This window comes from Hesperophylax consimilis, unplaced genomic scaffold (genome assembly GCF_061612785.1).
Source record: "Hesperophylax consimilis isolate HC1 unplaced genomic scaffold, BYU_Hcon_1.0 scaffold_39, whole genome shotgun sequence".
Classification (NCBI taxonomy): Eukaryota; Metazoa; Arthropoda; class Insecta; order Trichoptera; family Limnephilidae; genus Hesperophylax; species Hesperophylax consimilis.
The window spans coordinates 472,431-491,453 of NW_028301269.1; the positions used below are offsets into that span (position 1 = coordinate 472,431).

Consider the following 19,023-nt stretch of genomic DNA (forward strand, 5'->3'; position numbering starts at 1 on the left):
ATGCTTGTGATGTCATTGATTGACACAATACAGAATTTTGTGAGCCAGTAATGTGTCTATATATGTTTGTGATGTCATTGATTGACACAATACAGAATTTTGTGAGCCAGTAATGTGTCTATATATGCTTGTGATGTCATTGATTGACACAATACAGAATTTTGTGAGCCAGTAATGTGTCTATATATGTTTGTGATGTCATTGATTGACACAATACAGAATTTTGTAAGACAGTAATGTGTCTATATATGTTTGTGATGTCATTGATTGAGACAATACAGAATTTTGTAAGACAGTAATGTGTCTATATATGTTTGTGATGTCATTGATTGAGACAATACAGAATTTTGTGAGACAGTAATGTGTCTATATATGCTTGTGATGTCATTGATTGACACAATACAGAATTTTGTGAGCCAGTAATGTGTCTATATATGTTTGTGATGTCATTGATTGACACAATACAGAATTTTGTGAGCCAGTAATGTGTCTATATATGTTTGTGATGTCATTGATTGACACAATACAGAATTTTGTAAGACAGTAATGTGTCTATATATGTTTGTGATGTCATTGATTGACACAATACAGAATTTTGTAAGACAGTAATGTGTCTATATATGTTTGTGATGTCATTGATTGAGACAATACAGAATTTTGTGAGACAGTAATGTGTCTATATATGCTTGTGATGTCATTGATTGACACAATACAGAATTTTGTGAGCCAGTAATGTGTCTATATATGTTTGTGATGTCATTGATTGACACAATACAGAATTTTGTGAGCCAGTAATGTGTCTATATATGCTTGTGATGTCATTGATTGACACAATACAGAATTTTGTGAGCCAGTAATGTGTCTATATATGTTTGTGATGTCATTGATTGACACAATACAGAATTTTGTAAGACAGTAATGTGTCTATATATGTTTGTGATGTCATTGATTGACACAATACAGAATTTTGTAAGACAGTAATGTGTCTATATATGTTTGTGATGTCATTGATTGACACAATACAGAATTTTGTAAGACAGTAATGTGTCTATATATGTTTGTGATGTCATTGATTGAGACAATACAGAATTTTGTGAGCCAGTAATGTGTCTATATATGTTTGTGATGTCATTGATTGACACAATACAGAATTTTGTAAGACAGTAATGTGTCTATATATGTTTGTGATGTCATTGATTGACACAATACAGAATTTTGTAAGACAGTAATGTGTCTATATATGTTTGTGATGTCATTGATTGAGACAATACAGAATTTTGTGAGACAGTAATGTGTCTATATATGCTTGTGATGTCATTGATTGACACAATACAGAATTTTGTGAGCCAGTAATGTGTCTATATATGTTTGTGATGTCATTGATTGACACAATACAGAATTTTGTGAGCCAGTAATGTGTCTATATATGCTTGTGATGTCATTGATTGACACAATACAGAATTTTGTGAGCCAGTAATGTGTCTATATATGTTTGTGATGTCATTGATTGACACAATACAGAATTTTGTAAGACAGTAATGTGTCTATATATGTTTGTGATGTCATTGATTGAGACAATACAGAATTTTGTGAGCCAGTAATGTGTCTATATATGTTTGTGATGTCATTGATTGACACAATACAGAATTTTGTAAGACAGTAATGTGTCTATATATGTTTGTGATGTCATTGATTGAGACAATACAGAATTTTGTGAGACAGTAATGTGTCTATATATGTTTGTGATGTCATTGATTGAGACAATACAGAATTTTGTGAGACAGTAATGTGTCTATATATGCTTGTGATGTCATTGATTGAGATAGTACAGAATTTTTCAAAATTAAAATCTTTACATTTTAATTTATAATAATTGTATTTTAATATTAAAAGCTATTTTATAAGTGCCTAAAAATTATTTGTACAAAATAAATTTATTAAACAATCAAAAAAAAAATGCATGGCGTTGCGACCTGTTAACTCAACGAGACAACACCAACTGAAGATACTCTTAGTATCACCCTGGCAAAATACCACCATTCAGAATGGAAACAAGCCCTACTTTAAACGGCTAGGCCCAGGTACTTCGCCCACCGGCGAAATTGCCGTAAAAGATGAAACGGAGCGCAGTAAGTTTGCCTGTGGTGTGATGTTTGGTGACGTCCTGGAAATAATATCCCTCAGTCATCTCAGGGGGAGCTGTGTGTCGGCAAATCATTTCAACAGTCGAACTGTTGAACACAGCAACGAGTCAATGCCAACCCAGTTCCTCGGAGCATCTTCCATTGAAATACCGGCAGAACGAGGACACCATTCCTACCTAATGACTGTGCTACAAAGATTGCAATCCGAGGGTATCAAACAGAATCAGGAGATTAGTTTGGAGCTCCAGACCGGAATGGCTACCAAATGTACGTAATGTGATGGATACATCGTCTGCCGGATGAGGGGCGGAAGGCGCGAAGCACGTCTAGATGTATATCCTACGCAGGTGGGAGGTGGTTGTGATGGCGTTGCACTGCGGACAAGTCTTCTTGGCCCTGAGAGATTCGAGCCAGCAATTCTGCAAAAAATGAACTATATTGTAATACATCTTGTGATCAAGAGAGTCCCACTGGAGAAGTAAAAAGATCTCTCTGAACCAGTCTCTCAATCCTCACCCCCGCGAACCCGGGCATCTCTGCCAAGTCGCCAAATGTAGCAAACTACTCGAGGTGACCTAAGGCAGAAGTGTGGGTTATCCATTGAATGTCCGACCCTCGGAATCATATTCTGACAGTGCTCGCAAATATCTGACCATAGATGATGGATTTGGTCAATATCGGGCTTTATCGATTTTTATTTTTTTTTATGTGACACCTCACAAGAGCGTCCCTGCCTGTGCAGTGTACAGACAGGGGAACTATGTCACCACCCAGTTGGGCGGCATTGTGAGGCGGAATAAGGTAGGGGCTGTAGGATGGGATTTGTTAAAGCGTGCCTTGAAGAGGCTCGGATTATAGGAGGGAGGAAAAACAGATGCCGGTAGCTCGTTCCACATACGAGCCGACTTATACAAAAACGAGTCGTAAAAGCGGCCCGTTCTCATGAAGCCAACGTCAACCGTGAACGGGTGTTCAGCTCGTGTCCGTCGAGTTTCGCGCACGTGCACCGGTGCATCGGGAATCAATGCTGCTAGCTCCTTGGAGCAGGCTCCATTGAAATACCTGTAGAACAGACACAGCATGCCTACATTGCGTCTATGCATTAGAGAAGGCAATCGGTCTGTTAACAACGGATTGTCAATCAGACGGATCGCTCTCCTTTGCACAGACTCAAGCAGGTTTATTAAGTATTTTGGGGCACCAGCCCAAAGGTGGCTCCCAAATTCAATAGTTGGGCGGACTTGAGACTTGTGCAGGGTAAGCAGCTGGTCACTGTTGAAGAATCTCCTAGCCCTGTACAAGACGCCCAACTTCTTGGAGGCCTGATTTACTCGGGCTTCTATGGATCCCCGATTGTCCGTGCTAGGCCTCCTGGACCTGTGTAATCTTTGGGGGTGGTGTACGAAGGGTCTTTTAAGGAAGGAGAGGAAGTTCTGGGAAGGTCAGTTTATCCAGGAGTAAAGGAAGTATGAATCCATCCCTCGATGGGTCAAGTCCGGCTGGAGAGATCAAATGATCTGAGCGTTCTCTCACTGCTTGAAGGAAGAAGAGTGAGCAAGCGTGTTACGTACCTCGCAGTGCGCGTGCCAGCACTGAATGGACACGACAGGTTCAGTGTAAGGACCCATACAGATCAGGCACTTGGTCTGAAACAAAAACACCAAATTTTTATTAATCATTCTTCTATTCAATTTTTTATTATCTTTTGTCCTGCCGAAAATAATTTCCTTCCGGGCCTGTCTTCTTTGGGGACGCCGTGTGGAGGGTCCTTCTTGAGGAGAGAAAGGAGTGAACATGGGTCTTAAAGAGACCTGTGTTGCAGAAAATGTGGACCGGGGCAAGAAAACCATTGCCCTATTCCTGGACCTGGCCAAGGCTTTCGACACAATACCTCATAAAATACTCCTACAAAGACTGACAAATATAGGAACAGCGGGAAAAGCTTTTCAATGGATACAGAGTTATATTTGTAATCGATTACAACAAACTAGAATTAATGTGGATATTAGCACTTCATTAGAAAATAATTTTGGTGTGCCACAAGGAAGTACGCTAGGTCCTCTTCTCTTCACTATATATATTAACGAACTGTGTAATCAACATAATCAACAACATATAGGAGGGAAGTAACACAAGAGGCTGGCAAATATTTATACAGCCGAACTGTTGAACTCGAGAACGAATCATAGAAACGAACCATGTGACAAATGTTGGACGCGCGTTTGGCGTGTTTCCCGACTATGCACGGATGCCTAAAGGATCAATAATGCTAGTTCTTCAGATTATCGTCTTCATCATCAGCATCCCCACCGGTTGTGGGCTATCTGCAGTATCCTGAGAGGCTAACTTGATTCTGGCTTCGAGCAGCCCCCGCCCCTGAGCTGGTCACTTGGAGTTACAGGGTTAGTTACAGTTAGTTAGTTAGTACAGTTACAAGGGTAGTTGGGAAGATTGCTTCCGTTGAATGGATTTGTAATAAACGGCGCTCTACTGCAAGCATTAATGTTTCAAAGACCCCAATCCTGTCCGATTACGTCTAAAAGGGATCCAAATGATAATCTAGTCTCCTTCAACGGAAGCAATCTTCCGAACAGGCCTTCCATTGATATGCTTGGTGTAACTATAAGTGACCAGCTCAGGTACGGGGGCTCCATCGAAGCCAGAGTAAAGTTGGCCTCTCAGAAGCTGGGCGTACTGTACAGGGCCCGCAGATACTTTAATAGTACACAACTGCTGACCCTGTACAAATCGCAAGTGCGCCCTACTGTCGAATTTGGCAGCCATCTCTGGTCCGGAGCCCCTAAATACCTGAAAACAACCCTTGACTCTGTGCAAAAACGTGCGGTCCGTTTGATAGATTCCCCAATCTTAACAAACGGACTGCAATCTTTAGAGCACAGGCGTCAGGTAGGTATGCTGTCCTTGTTCTATCGGTATTACAATGGAAGATGCTCTGAGGAACTAGCGTCATTGATCCCTTCGGCACCGGTGCGTAGTCGGGATACACGCCAAACGCGCGCCCAACATTTGTACACAGTTGACACTTGTCACATGAGAACGGGTCGCTTCTACGATTCGTTCTTAAGTTCAACAGCTCGGCTGTGGAACGAACTGCCGGCCTCTGTGTTTCCTCCCTCCTACAACATGGGACTCTTCAAGACCCATGTTCACTCCTTCCTCTCCACAAAAAGACCCTCCACACAGCATCCCCAAAGATGACATAGGCCCTGAGGGAAATTATTTTCTTCAGGGCCTCCTGTGGGGGGTTTATAATAAAAAAAAGCCGATGTGAGATAGTGACGGATGCCGTGCGTGGTATGTGCGGTGACTGCGTGCGTGGTGACTGACCTCAGGTGTGGAGTGGCTGTGCGCCAGACGCTGCTCCAGTTCGCGCACGCGCTCCTTCAATGCCGCCACCACCATCTCGTGCGCGCCCGAGCTCTGCGGCTACAACAAACAAACAAACAATAAAAAATAAACAAAGATATTATAGGTAACATTAGCACAGGCCTAAGGTAGGTATTAACAAAAATAAAACTAAATTTGTTCAAAAGCATAATTATACATGGTGTCTGGTAATTAGTGGTACAAGCGAGAAACTCATAATATTTGCATCCCATTTTGATTTTTTTCTGTTTTCACCTTTTTTAGCAATTAAAAAAAAACTTTTTGAGTTCAATGCATTTTAAAAAACAATAAACAGTCGATAGTAATCCTGTGCCGACATCCGATCGAGCTGAAACTCGGCAGACAGACTCGTTGTCGATGACAATGCATTCTATCAACTTTCGGTGTCAATCACGTACACACACGCGGACATGTATTTATTTCTCTGAATCGGACTCCAATTTCTGGGAGAGAGGGTTCAATCCTCAGCCAAAACGTCCATCCTACACGATCGGCATTTGGCAAGGACGGTAGCGCGGTTGATTCCAGTCCCTGATATATAATATGGCAAAGAAAACTTACATCTACTTAATAATTTCAAAAACGGGTTTCGATTTACTCAAAAACGAATGCTGAAAATTACCAAAGCAGTTACCTCCGAGAGCTGCGGCACCTCCTCTGCGGGGAGCGGGGAGGGGAAGGAGGAGGGCACCGGGCACTCGGGGACCTCCATGGCTTCAGGCTCCGCGTTGTCAATGCCCTCCTGCAACATAATCATAATGAATTTTCCAAAAAACTATTAACGTCCCATGTGATAATTGTTTATTTTTTCGTAAAAAGATTCCCTTCCCTTGCCTGTCTTACAACCTGGTGGCGGTATAGTTCCTCTGTCTTTACATTGTGCAGGGGCACCCTTGTGAGGTATTACACCAAATGAAAATGAAGCAGGATAAGAAACGGGAATTTCTTTCTGTAGCTGGCCCTACAGAACTGCCCCTTAAGTTCTTTGTCAGTGCTTATTCCGGTCAGTTCATCTTGTCACATGTTTTCCGATTCTTCAACGTTCCATTTCCATAGTCAAAATGTCCTCAAACTTAGTTTTGAAGTCTGTGTGAAGTGCGTTTAAATGTTGAACGTCATTATTACACTGGACGTTTTTCAAAAACAAGTTGGGGAACTAGGAAAATTCGCGGCTTCCAATGTGCAATGTTTTGCTTGAATATATTAATTCTGACGAGAAAAGGAACGTAGACTCTATTTGTATACCTCAATAAACAACTTTACGAAATATAAAAATACAAATATCAAATAAGTAATTTAATTATTAGTATTACATAAACTGTGTTATTTGTGTTAGGTGTATTGTGTCATTTACGGAACTCCTAAATGTTGACTTGAGGTAAATAAGGGTCCGTTCGTATGTACTACCATTTAAATCTTGTGGACCCCTTAATTTTTTTCTCGCTGACATGGACCCCCAGCAAGCCGATATCGACCCCTGGGGGTCCATATAGACCACTTTGGGAACCTCTCGTCTAGGCGTATAATATTGCGATGTTGAATTGTTACAGTAATATTACGGCAGACACAGTTTTAGTTACTTCGCGTTAAATGAAAATTCTCCTAATATTACCAGTTTAAGTTACAACAACATCAATAATGCCATTAATATTAGCAGTCTAAGGGGGTATTTCACTATGTCGGGCTAAATATCTGACTAGCTATCCGTTGGCTGGCTTTAAAGATCAGAATAACTCCGTTATTCAACGGCGACCGTTTCACCATTGTTTCGAGCTTCCGGATAGATAACACTCGAAATAGTCTGGCAACATCGCAAAATGTTTGCAGTTACCCAATCTACTACAACGCCTGTCATGTTTTGCCGCAATGTCTATGGAATGCTAGCTTCAACGCCAATTGACAAGTTTCCCGCCACAGTCCGCACACCGCGAAGTGTGCATTTTTTTGATTATGTTATGTTGATTATCAGGTCATTTTAGATAGATTCGTGTCGAATTAATACATTGTTTCTTATTTTGAACACAATCAAATAATTCAGGATGGATCATACAAGCATTCAAATTCATTCGAATTAAAATTCATCATTAAAACTCGCGGCCTTCGCATCGCCGCCCTTTCACCTGCTTCTGTAAATCAAAAACCTCGGTATCCATAATAATTCGGAACAAAATTCGACTCACTTCTCCGCTGTCAAACTCGGATTGTTTTGACGCCATATTTGATTCGAGGAATAGCGCCTAACGTGAAGTTCGAGCACTGATTAGTCAAATCGAACTTTAACCCAAGCGTTAGCGTTATTCAGATATAGTGAAAATTCAGATTAGTGCTTAGTCAGAACATAATCAGAGATAGTGAAATGCCCCCTAAGTACACCCAAAAGACACGAGCCACCGCTGGTCCCAACCGTCTGGAGCCAGTGAGACTATGGCTGAGGGAGGGGAGGGACCTGGCTATTCAGATCTAGTCATAAAACACTACTAAAGTCATTTAAGTAACATTTCAACAATTCTACACGGAGAAAAATGACTATTGCTAATTGGATATATGTACATGTCCCGAAAAGTCTTCTGGGCGGAAGAAGAGAGGCTCTTCTCCGATTACCTCTCACCCCAGAAGATGGGTGGAAACTTGAGTTGCAAACGGCCAACGTGGGAAATGCCCATCTCATACAGGACCCCACCGAGAGACAGCCTGGGTTCTCAACCTGCTCCGCCATCCTAGCCGCTGTGCCCACATGATGCACAGGTGGGGCCTTAAAGAGTCGGCGATGTGTGAATGTGGTGCGGTGCAGACCACCGAACGTGTGTTCGGGATTGATGAGGTCCACATGCTTGCGCACGCCGAGATTTGAACCTGGGAACTTCGGACTGCTAGTCGAACGCATTACCCCTCCACCAAGGAGGCCTTCAAAATATACATACTATATGAGTCGTGTAATTTCTATACCCGCTATATCAACTTTCATTGATTTGGAGAAAACCGCAAAAAAACTGTCACATCTTTAACGTACATAAGTAATTGCATTACAATTTTTTATATAATGAATTGGAGTAATAAAATTTCGAAAAGCATTTATTTTTCTATACACGGTGTCCGGAAACTCGTAGTACAAGCGGGAAACTGGAGAATCTACACCACATGGGGAACCCAAAAAAACATAAAGTTTTTTGATTTGAGCATTTTCAAAAAAAAAAAAAAAACCAAAAAAAAATATTTTTCGGCTATTTTAGGGTTAAAGTTTTTTCTGGTGTTTAGGGTTGAATAACAGATGTTTTAACCCTGCAGAGCAGAAATATTTTATGATTACACCGGGTTAAATGAAGGGTGATTTCAAAATAATGCTTCAAATCCGAGTTTCTTCATTTGTTTTACTTTCAAATAGTTTTAATTAGTTGGGTACTTTGATCTTCAGTAATAATTTATAAGAATTTGATTAAAAAAAAAAAAAAAAAAAAAAAAATCAACTTCAAACTCGATTTACTCGATAACGAAAGCTCAAATAAAAAAAAAATATACTACAAAATCGACTCCAAATGTGATGTAGATTCACCAGTTTCCCGCTTGTACTACGAGTTTCCGGACACCCTGTATATGTCTAGCAATAATTAAGTAATTTCGATAAATAAAATGGATAAAGCGGATTTTGATACTCACTTCGTGATTTTGAAAGTCAACTGAGCCGACATGGCGGGTTTAGAAACACACGCGTAGATCATTTTGACACACGAGCGTGGCGTCAGAGCGGCGGCCATATTGTATTTTGGCAAAATAACGGCTTGTGATTGGTTGTATCCGATAAAGCGCGTTTTGATAGTAACTTTCAGTATGATATAGCGGATTTGGTTTCTCACTCGCAGTTTTAACATGGTTTTTGGTTGTGATAAGGAGGGTTTTGAAACTCAATTTTAGGCTCCTCTTGTTGCTCGCAAAAATGTGAACAAGATGTCATACTCAGATCATTTTGTCAAAAAATCGGATATAGCGGGTATAGAAATTATAGGATTCATTTATAATATATATATTCTAATTATCAAGTCTCAATTTGGGTACGTACCTCTTGAGCAATTCTCTCGGGCGAATACTGACTAGGTCCGTACAGCAGGGTATCCTCGTCCCCATCGACCACCTGGAAAGTGATACATTAAAAATAATTTATTTAGATATTATCGTTGCCCTGACATCAAAAAATCTTCACCGCTGACAAAAATATATATCTCAGTGGAGACCTTTTGCAACCAATCCTAGGAAACACTTCCTTGCAAATAGAGTAGAGGAAGCATGGAAATAGCTTCCACAACACGTCATCCATTCTACTAATATAGAGTATGAAAGAGTACGAATGGACCCACCAGCTCTGAATCGGTGGAAGCTCGGCGCACCCTCAGCGCCCCCTGTGGCAGGGCCCCCCCCTCGGCCAGCTGCAGCGCTCCCGCCCTCACGCGTTCCACCGAGCACCAAGAGTACACAGTGCCAAATCCTGGCTGGTCACCCTGAAAGGAAACAGATGCAATACAGTCACCGACTAAACTTAAGATGATCACTGATGGACGACATACAAGACACGAATTCAAAAGAGATCTGATAAAATAGTCAATAAACCAAATTTAATATTAAACAAACTAACTAACGACGCAGAGAACAACTCTGTCACACCACACACTCCTTGTCTAATTCACATTCATACATACTCTTCTATTAATCTGGCTCTCGACATGGCCCAACTCAAGTATTTGATTCACTTGATCGTGCCATGTCTTCCTCGGGTGTCCCCAACTTCTTCTACTATTCACATATTTATTTATTTATTTAACCACTCAGAACATTAGAATGTCAAAAGACGTAAATATGATAATAGCGGTCAAGACATTAGAACGTCTTTTCACGTAAACGCGCGAGATTTTACAAAAATCGATTTATTTCCATCACTAGTATACGGATTGCCATGATTTAAAAAACAGAGTATCGATAATGAATAACGCTACGCGTCTGTATTCAACAAAATCTATGGAACGTAGAAGTGCATTATCTAAGCCGATTGAATCTGTCATCTTCTTCGTTCATAATTTATTGCGTTTCTAAATAATTTATTAAAAATATTTTAGTTTGGACGGTCAATATTTTGAGGTGACTAATAGTTTTTAATTATATTTCTTCAATATATAAAGTGTTATTTCTTTATGATACTCAGAAAAAAGTACATTTTTCACGGCTTTGAAATAATGGTAAGCGATTCTTACATATTTTTGACGTTTTCATCAAATATATATTTAGAAACGCAAATATTTACTTATAACAACACAATGCGATAGTGGATTTCATAATCTTTCCAAAACATTTTTTAGAATGAGGCTACGTTTCCCAAGACGTGAGTTATGATGCTTTTAGCAAAACTCGTAAATAACACAAAAATTATCACGTTTTGACAGTTCTCAAAGGAACACATAGTAAATAAATGTCTTTGTCTGAGAGGTTAACGCCCAGAGGGCTTTTACATGATTGGTAGTATAATTTTAATTTGACAGATACTTTGAAACATAAAAAATAAGAATAAAATTACATTTGATAAAAGCTATGCAACAAGTCATACAAACACAAGAAACAAAAACAGAAAATTACAGCTATTTGTAGGTTTACATGATGTGTTTAGGAGTATTGTTGAAATAAATGTTTTAAATGATCCACAAAAGGTTGGTATTGAATATGTCAACATCACCCAAGTAATGATTTCCCATGGTGTGAAGTCGTTGTATCGGAGAGTGGGCAATGTAGTTACGCTTATGTGTGCTGCTGTAGAATATTGTATTTTGTCGTGTTGTTACTGTGGGTGTATGTATGTTTATAAGTTGCAGGAATTCACAACAGTCGAATTTAGTATTTTGAATAAGAACGTTAAATCGTTTATTTTACGTCTATCTTCTAATGTATGTATTTTTAGAGTATTTAATAAAAAATCGCATTTTAAGTCTTCGACAGGGATATTTAATTTAAAATTTATAAAATGTAGAAATTTTTTTTGTATTCGCTCAATGTTGTTAATGTGAATTTTGTAAGATGGAGACCAAACTACTGAGTTATATTCAATTAGACTTCTTACTAGAGATATGTATAATAGTTGTAATAATATTTATAATATATGCCGCCATATGGGTCATATATTCTCCTCCTTTCTTCGTTCATTCGCTCTACATCCCCAAACCATCCAAGTGTACCTTTCTTAATCTTATTCATTATGCTTACATCAGACTTGCATTCTTTGCGAATCTCCACATTTCTCACACTGTCATACATGGTTTTACCACACATACGCCTCAGGGATCTCATTTGTACAGCATTCAGTCTACTTCCATCCTTCCTCTGCCGGTTCCGTGCCTCAATGCCATACATCAGGGTAGGTACCAACACTCCATTGTGGACTGCTAGCTTTGCTTCTTTAGACAGTATTTTGTTAGCGCCAACTTCGTTCAGTCCTCCATTAATGGAGTTACCTGCATTTACCCTTCTTTCAATATCTCTGTCAGCCTTCGTATCTCTCTAGAACAGGGGTTCCCAACCTTTTTGTACTCTAGAGCACATTCTAAAATATCGGTAGGGTGGCGGGCACCATCTATTTTTAATCGACAAACTCGGGGCAGCAATTGTAATCAAAATGACAACAACGCGGTTCCAGGCGGGGAATGCTATTTGCACATCACTCCTTGTACACGCCAAAAACCCGAAGTGAGCTGATAATCGCCGAACCGATCGGGATGGTACGAGCACGTGACTACTGTCAGTTTGGCTGTCGGGGCCATATTTATTGCTTTCTCTGACAGACAGAGCTGGCAGAGTCATGTGCCTTTTTTTTGGCGCCTTCGGCGTTCATCGTCTCAGTTCGTGGCGTTCGTTCACTTCGGGTTTTCTGCGTGTACAAGGAGTGATGTGCAAATAGAACTCTCCGTTCCAGGCTAGCGTGAAGAGTGCAGTCTGGCTCGCCGCTAGACAGGTTGCGACAAGTTGTCAGCAAAGGAACCACTCATACACACAATATTGCAAACATATGAACGTATTTGGAGACCCCTGCTCTAGAAAATACTTCCCAAAACACAAACAGCTATAATTAATGCTCTTGGGACATTAACACAAAGCGAAAACTTAGGCATCACACCCCTGCTAAGTCACCGACCGTAGCTTGCCACTTGGGGTGACCTATGGCAGAGGTGTTGGTTATCCAATAAATGGTTCCCGAGACGGCGGTACCGAAAACCGTCTCGCAAATCGGAATGACCCATATTCACATTCGAAGCAGTAATATTGCCTTCGATTGAAATATCTTTTAATGGTGGTATGTATGTTGGTCGAAGGTTTAAATATAAGTATGGTAATTACCTCCACATCGACACTTTCTTCCTCCTGTTGGGAGCGGAGACATGCGTCCACGTGACTCTCAGCTCCAGAGCCCAGGCGTTCACCGCAAACGGGACAAGTCACGCCGCGGCCGCGAGCCACACGCAGCCGGCGCGATCTGTTGCGTCTCACACGCTGGAAAAACACACAATAACGTTAAAAACACACTATTCTTATTTATTAGTACGTCGAGTTCCCTGGTGGTCAGTCAAGGTTCCTCCAATACTTGCGATCCTGCGCTGCACGGAGAAACTTTCAGACTATCTGCACCGGCTAAATTGTTCAAATCGATTCTTCATAAATACACACTACCACAAGTGGAGCCATCTTCATAAATACACACTACCATAAATGGATCCGTCTTCATAAATTCACACTTAGACAATTGGAGCCATCTTCATAAATACACACTACCACAAGGGGAGCCGTCTTAATAAATACACACTACCACAAGTGGAGCCGTCTTCATAAATACACACTACCACAAGTGGAGCCATTCTTAACGGCTGAACAGCACGGATTTAGAAAAGGTCGAACTACAGAAACCAACTTATTTGTGTTTACGGATAACGTAACAAAATCGTTGTAAATGAGTAAGATTAAGAAAGGGACGCTGAGATAGTTTGGACATGTAGAGCGAATAAAGAAAGAAATGAGCGTAAGGAGAATATATTTATATCTCTAAATAGTATAATATAAAGTCGCTATCCATGTCTGTCTGTTTGTGCGCTTAGTTCTTCTAAACTACGCAACAGATTTTGATAAGGTTTTCACTATCATTAAGAGAATTTCTTCCAGAAGGTTTACATATATAATACATGCATATTATATTTTTAGAAAGTAGAGAAAAGTCGATGTTTTATAATCAAGACGAAAAAATATATTTTCGGGCACTACATTACTAACGCTGGCTAAACCTTATGAGATACATCAAAATAATGTACTACGGAATTGTATATCTAAAAAAGAACTACAGAAAAGTAAGCGATGATTAGTGATGTAGACCCGGGAATATTCCCCGACCTGAGATAAATTCCCGAAAACGGGGAATTTATTTTATTTTGAATAAAATGGTTTCTACACTTCTCTTGTATGCTTTATTGAGTGTTAGCAGTTATCTAAGATGACATCCTCTGATCTAGGGACTTCCCTAACACGATAAAATCACGCCAGTGACCTGGTGGAAGGGGATGTGCGGATGTTCTGATTTGTCACAGGTTGCCATAAGAATATTGACTGCTCCCATTACTTCAGCAGCCACTGAGAGATCTTTTAGCACGTTTAGTCGCATTCATACAACACGGAGGAATCGTCTAACAACTCAAATAACGTTTCAAACCTATCTGGTACTCGCAAACGCAAACATCCAATTGACTGTGCTGAGGAAGAAGAAAACGTAGATAATCCTGAGTCGGCAACAACGAAGAAGGAGAAGAAGAAGAAGAATATGAAGGTGAAAGTGGAAGCGAAGTTGATAGTGTTAGTGTCCAATCGGTATCATCAGATGAACAGTAACGATCTGTGAAGTTGTGTCATTTTTTTTTATGATTGATTTTTTATATGTACCGTTTACTAGCATAAATTGCATTTAGGCTACTAATACTGTACAGTGTACAATTATATAGAGATACTACTCACTTTAAAATAATTTTGATCGGTGTTTTTTTTTATAATAAAAAAAAAAAAAAAAACACATAAATTTGTTTTTGACCACGATGGTTTTATTTTCACTCTACCGGTTTCGGAAGATCCCTTCCTTCGTCAGGAGAATATTTAAAACTAATCTACTACACAAAATATTGACACATAAATACAAAAATGTTAAGTGTTTGAGAGAGATGTGGACAAAGTGGAAGGGGTAATTACGGGAATTCCAGGAAGAACAGAGCGGTTAACTGGAAATATGTCAAGAATAGGACTATAAGACAGATTAATTTGGTTATTTATTATACTGGAGTTATTATTGATGGCTTTTCTGATTTCAAGTGCTTCTAAATTATCTAATTTATTGCCTTTATTACTACGGTGAAGAATTTTAACCCCTGTATCTTTACTAAAAGTATGATCGGTGGAAATGAGATGATTGGCAAACTCCGAAAAATTATTGTTATTTAAACATCTTAAATGTTCCGTGATTCTAATATTTATATTTCTAGTTGTCTTACCTATGTAGAACGATGGACAATCGTTGCAACATAGTTGGTAAATGCCTGAGTGGCTAAATTTGTGATCTTTATCTTTGGTATTTTTAAGTAATTTTCCCAAGTTGTTATCAGTATAGAACGCGGGTTTAATGTGGGTAGGCAAATTTTTTGTACTAAGTGTTTTTTTTGTTATTTTTCTCTTGGATCCTATTCCTATATATATGGGAATAGTTTTTATGGATCTATCCTGCTCTATATGTACCATATGTGTGTATATTTTATTTTTTATTTAATAAATATTATTCTTTTTGAGGTATTATGTTCTTAAAATCAAAATTCCCAAAATTCCCCGTCCAGGGGAATATTCCCCAGAAATAAATTCCCGGGAATTTGTACATCACTAGCGATGATATATGTCTATCTCCTAAAGATAGCCCCCAGCAACGCCGGGTACATGTCAGCTAGTAAATAGTATAAAACAAAGCCACTATCTGCGTCTGTCTGTTTGTGCCGTTGTGCGCTAAGTTCTTCTAAACCGGAGGTTCCCAAAGTGGTCTATATGGACCCCCAGGGGTCGATATCGGCTTGCTGGGGGTCTATGTCAGCGAGAAAAAAATTCGGGGGTCCAAGAGATTCAAATGGGGTACATACGAGTGGACCCCATTTACCTCAAGTCAATATTTAGGAGTTCCGTAAATGACACAATACACCTAATACAAATAATACAGTTTACGTAATACTAATAATAATAGACTGAGAAATTACTTATTTGATATTTGTATGTTTATATATCATAAAGTTGTTAATTGAGGTATATAAATAGAGTCTACGTTCCTTTTCTCGTCAGAATTTATATATTGAATCAAAACATTGTACATTGGAAGCCGCGAATTTTCCTAGTTCCCCAACTTGATTTTGAAAAACGTCCAGGGTAATAATGACGTTCAACATTTAAATGCACTTCACACAGACTTCAAAACTAAGTTTGAGGACATTTTGACTGTGGAAATGGAATGTTGAAGAATCGGATATCATGTGACAAGAAGAACTGAGGGCAGTTCTGTAGGGCCAGCTACAGAAAGAAATTCCCGTTGCTTATCCTGCTTCATTTTCATTTGGTGTAATATCTCACAAGGCGCCCCTGTCTGCACAGTGTAAAGACAGAGGAACTATACCGCCACCCGGTTGTTGGACAGGCAAGGGAATGGAATCTTTTTACAAAAAAAATAAATGACTATCACATGGGACGTTAACAGTTTTAGGAAAATTCAATATTCGGCAGGCAAGGGGTCTACGGGGCAAAAAAGTTTGGGAACCTCTGTTCTAAACTAAGCAACGGATTTTGACAGGGTTTTCACCATCATTCAGAGAATTTCTTCTGGAAGGTTTATACAGGGTGTATCGGCACGTACCCGACAAACTTTAACCAGCTATTCCTTAGCATATTTGGAGTAAAAAATCTTATGGGCACTTTGCTGTCCGGTAACGTTTTTTTTTAATAAAAAAATTATTATTCATATTTTCACCACATGTCACCACTGTTTTATCCTTCGTCAAAGTTTGAAAACCCATCTGGCAAATATTTTATTCGAATTCCGTTGAATAATGCACGTGTGTACCTATATTGGCGCACACTTACAATCACAACGAAATGGCACGGCACCATTCGTCTCATTTTTAACTATTATTATTTAGTGTGTGCGAAAGAGCGAAGACGCTTTTTGACATACTTGCTTATAACAGCTGTTGAACACGAAACGCAATGCCAATGACAGTGATGTAGTGTGGAAATTTTATTTATTTTTTGTTTTTAATTGAAAAAAAAATGCTACCGGACAGCAAAGTGCCCATAACATTTTTTACTCCAAATGTGCTAAGGAATAGCTGGTTGAAGTTTGTCGGGTTAGTGCCGATACACCCTGTATATATAATACATAGATATAATATTTATTGAAAGTAGAGATAAGTCGAAGCAATGCCGGGTACACGTCAGTTAGTACCTTAACTCTTTGCACGCGGCCGTATCAACTGTTGTTACGGCAAAAAGTCCATACTCACACGCGGCCGTATCAACAGTTGATACGGAAACTTTGAATGCCGATATTCCAGCGGTCTTTTGACATAAATTTATTTCCCGCTCGCTTGAACATTTGTAGAACTATCACGATGCTGACATCTACAAGAATTTCTCGAAAATAAAATTGTGTTTCATTTAAAAACATCGATAATCAAGTGAGCCTCTTTGCGCCTTCGAGTGCCATAGTTTACAATTTTGTCAACGGATGGCGTTAGTTCAATTTTGTTATTATTTTGTGACATAAAATTTACGTGTCCAGTTTTAGAAAAAGTTTTCATAACAAAAAATGATAAGTGCTCATAGTGTTCCACTTGTATCTATCACCTAATTACACACACGCCGAGTGAATGGCGGGACCACATTCAAAAGATACGGTACGTCTTTGTATGAAATTTTATGATTTTGTTTTTATAAACATCCAAGAGTGTTGACACACGAGGATTTGTTATCATATTGTGGAGAATAATCTGTTCTGTCTATATAGTCCAATAAATCATGCCAGAATGCTATAATTTGACATTTAATTGCGTGCATAGGTATTTGAAAATATGTACCGCGTACGGGTATAGATAAAACGGAGCAAATTAACGCGTTCAAAAGGTTAATATAGAAAAAATCGAAAAACTCCAAAAGTACTTGATAGATTTCGACAAAATTTTTAAAGTTTGTTCTTATGAGTGCCATGAGTGATTAGAGAGTTGTTTAAATGGTGGACGAAGTCGGGGACGCCCGAGGAATACTTAACGCAATATCTCTGCATCGGAATGACATACGGAGTGGAATTAAAGTCAATGTAATGTAGTTTTTTAACAGTAACATTGTGGTATACAGTAGTGAATGGTGGAAGAAGTCGGAGACGCCCGAGAAAAACATTTACAATAGCGAAGCACTGCGGGGGATCCCATAGTATTTATATATTTTAACAGTAACATTGTGGTTGGTATACGGTAGTGAATGGTGGAAGAAGTCGGAGACGCCCGAGAAAGACATTTACAATAGCGAAGCACTGCGGGGGATCCCATAGTATTTATATATTTTAACAGTAACATTGTGGTATACGGTAGTGAATGGTGGAAGAAGTCGGAGACGCCCGAGAAAGACATTTACAATAGCGAAGCACTGCGGGGGATCCCATAGTATTTATATATTTTAACAGTAACATTGTGGTTGGTATACGGTAGTGAATGGTGGAAGAAGTCGGAGACGCCCGAGAAAGACATTTACAATAGCGAAGCACTGCGGGGGATCCCATAGTATTTATATATTTTAACAGTAACATTGTGGTATACGGTAGTGAATGGTGGAAGAAGTCGGAGACGCCCGAGAAAGACATTTACAATAGCGAAGCACTGCGGGGGATCCCATAGTATTTATATATTTTAACAGTAACATTGTGGTATACGGTAGTGAATGGTGGAAGAAGTCGGAGACGCCCGAGAAAGACATTTACAATAGCGAAGCACTGCGGGGGATCCCATAGTATTTATATATTTTAACAGTAACATTGTGGTATACGGTAGTGAATGGTGGAAGAAGTCGGAGACGCCCGAGAAAGACATTTACAATAGCGAAGCACTGCGGGGGATCCCATAGTATTTATATATTTTAACAGTAACATTGTGGTTGGTATACGGTAGTGAATGGTGGAAGAAGTCGGAGACGCCCGAGAAAGACATTTACAATAGCGAAGCACTGCGGGGGATCCCATAGTATTTATATATTTTAACAGTAACATTGTGGTATACGGTAGTGAATGGTGGAAGAAGTCGGAGACGCCCGAGAAAGACATTTACAATAGCGAAGCACTGCGGGGGATCCCATAGTATTTATATATTTTAACAGTAACATTGTGGTTGGTATACGGTAG

At 39.4% G+C, this 19,023-nt stretch overlaps 1 protein-coding gene across 1 annotated transcript in view; it reads right to left on the bottom strand.

Moving 5' to 3' along the window:
- Positions 1-1,632: 1,632 nt before the first annotated feature.
- Positions 1,633-19,023, bottom strand: part of RNF220 (ring finger protein 220) — a 30,035-nt gene continuing 12,644 nt past the window's right edge. Inside the window, exons 2-8 of the mRNA XM_089650236.1 lie at positions 12,918-13,070; positions 9,902-10,042; positions 9,607-9,678; positions 6,187-6,294; positions 5,493-5,591; positions 3,716-3,790; positions 1,633-2,563 (exon numbers count right to left, since the gene is read on the bottom strand). Coding sequence (XP_089506362.1) covers positions 2,471-2,563; positions 3,716-3,790; positions 5,493-5,591; positions 6,187-6,294; positions 9,607-9,678; positions 9,902-10,042; positions 12,918-13,070 — 741 coding nt within the window. The 3' untranslated portion in view covers positions 1,633-2,470. The remainder of the gene's footprint in view (positions 2,564-3,715; positions 3,791-5,492; positions 5,592-6,186; positions 6,295-9,606; positions 9,679-9,901; positions 10,043-12,917; positions 13,071-19,023) is intronic.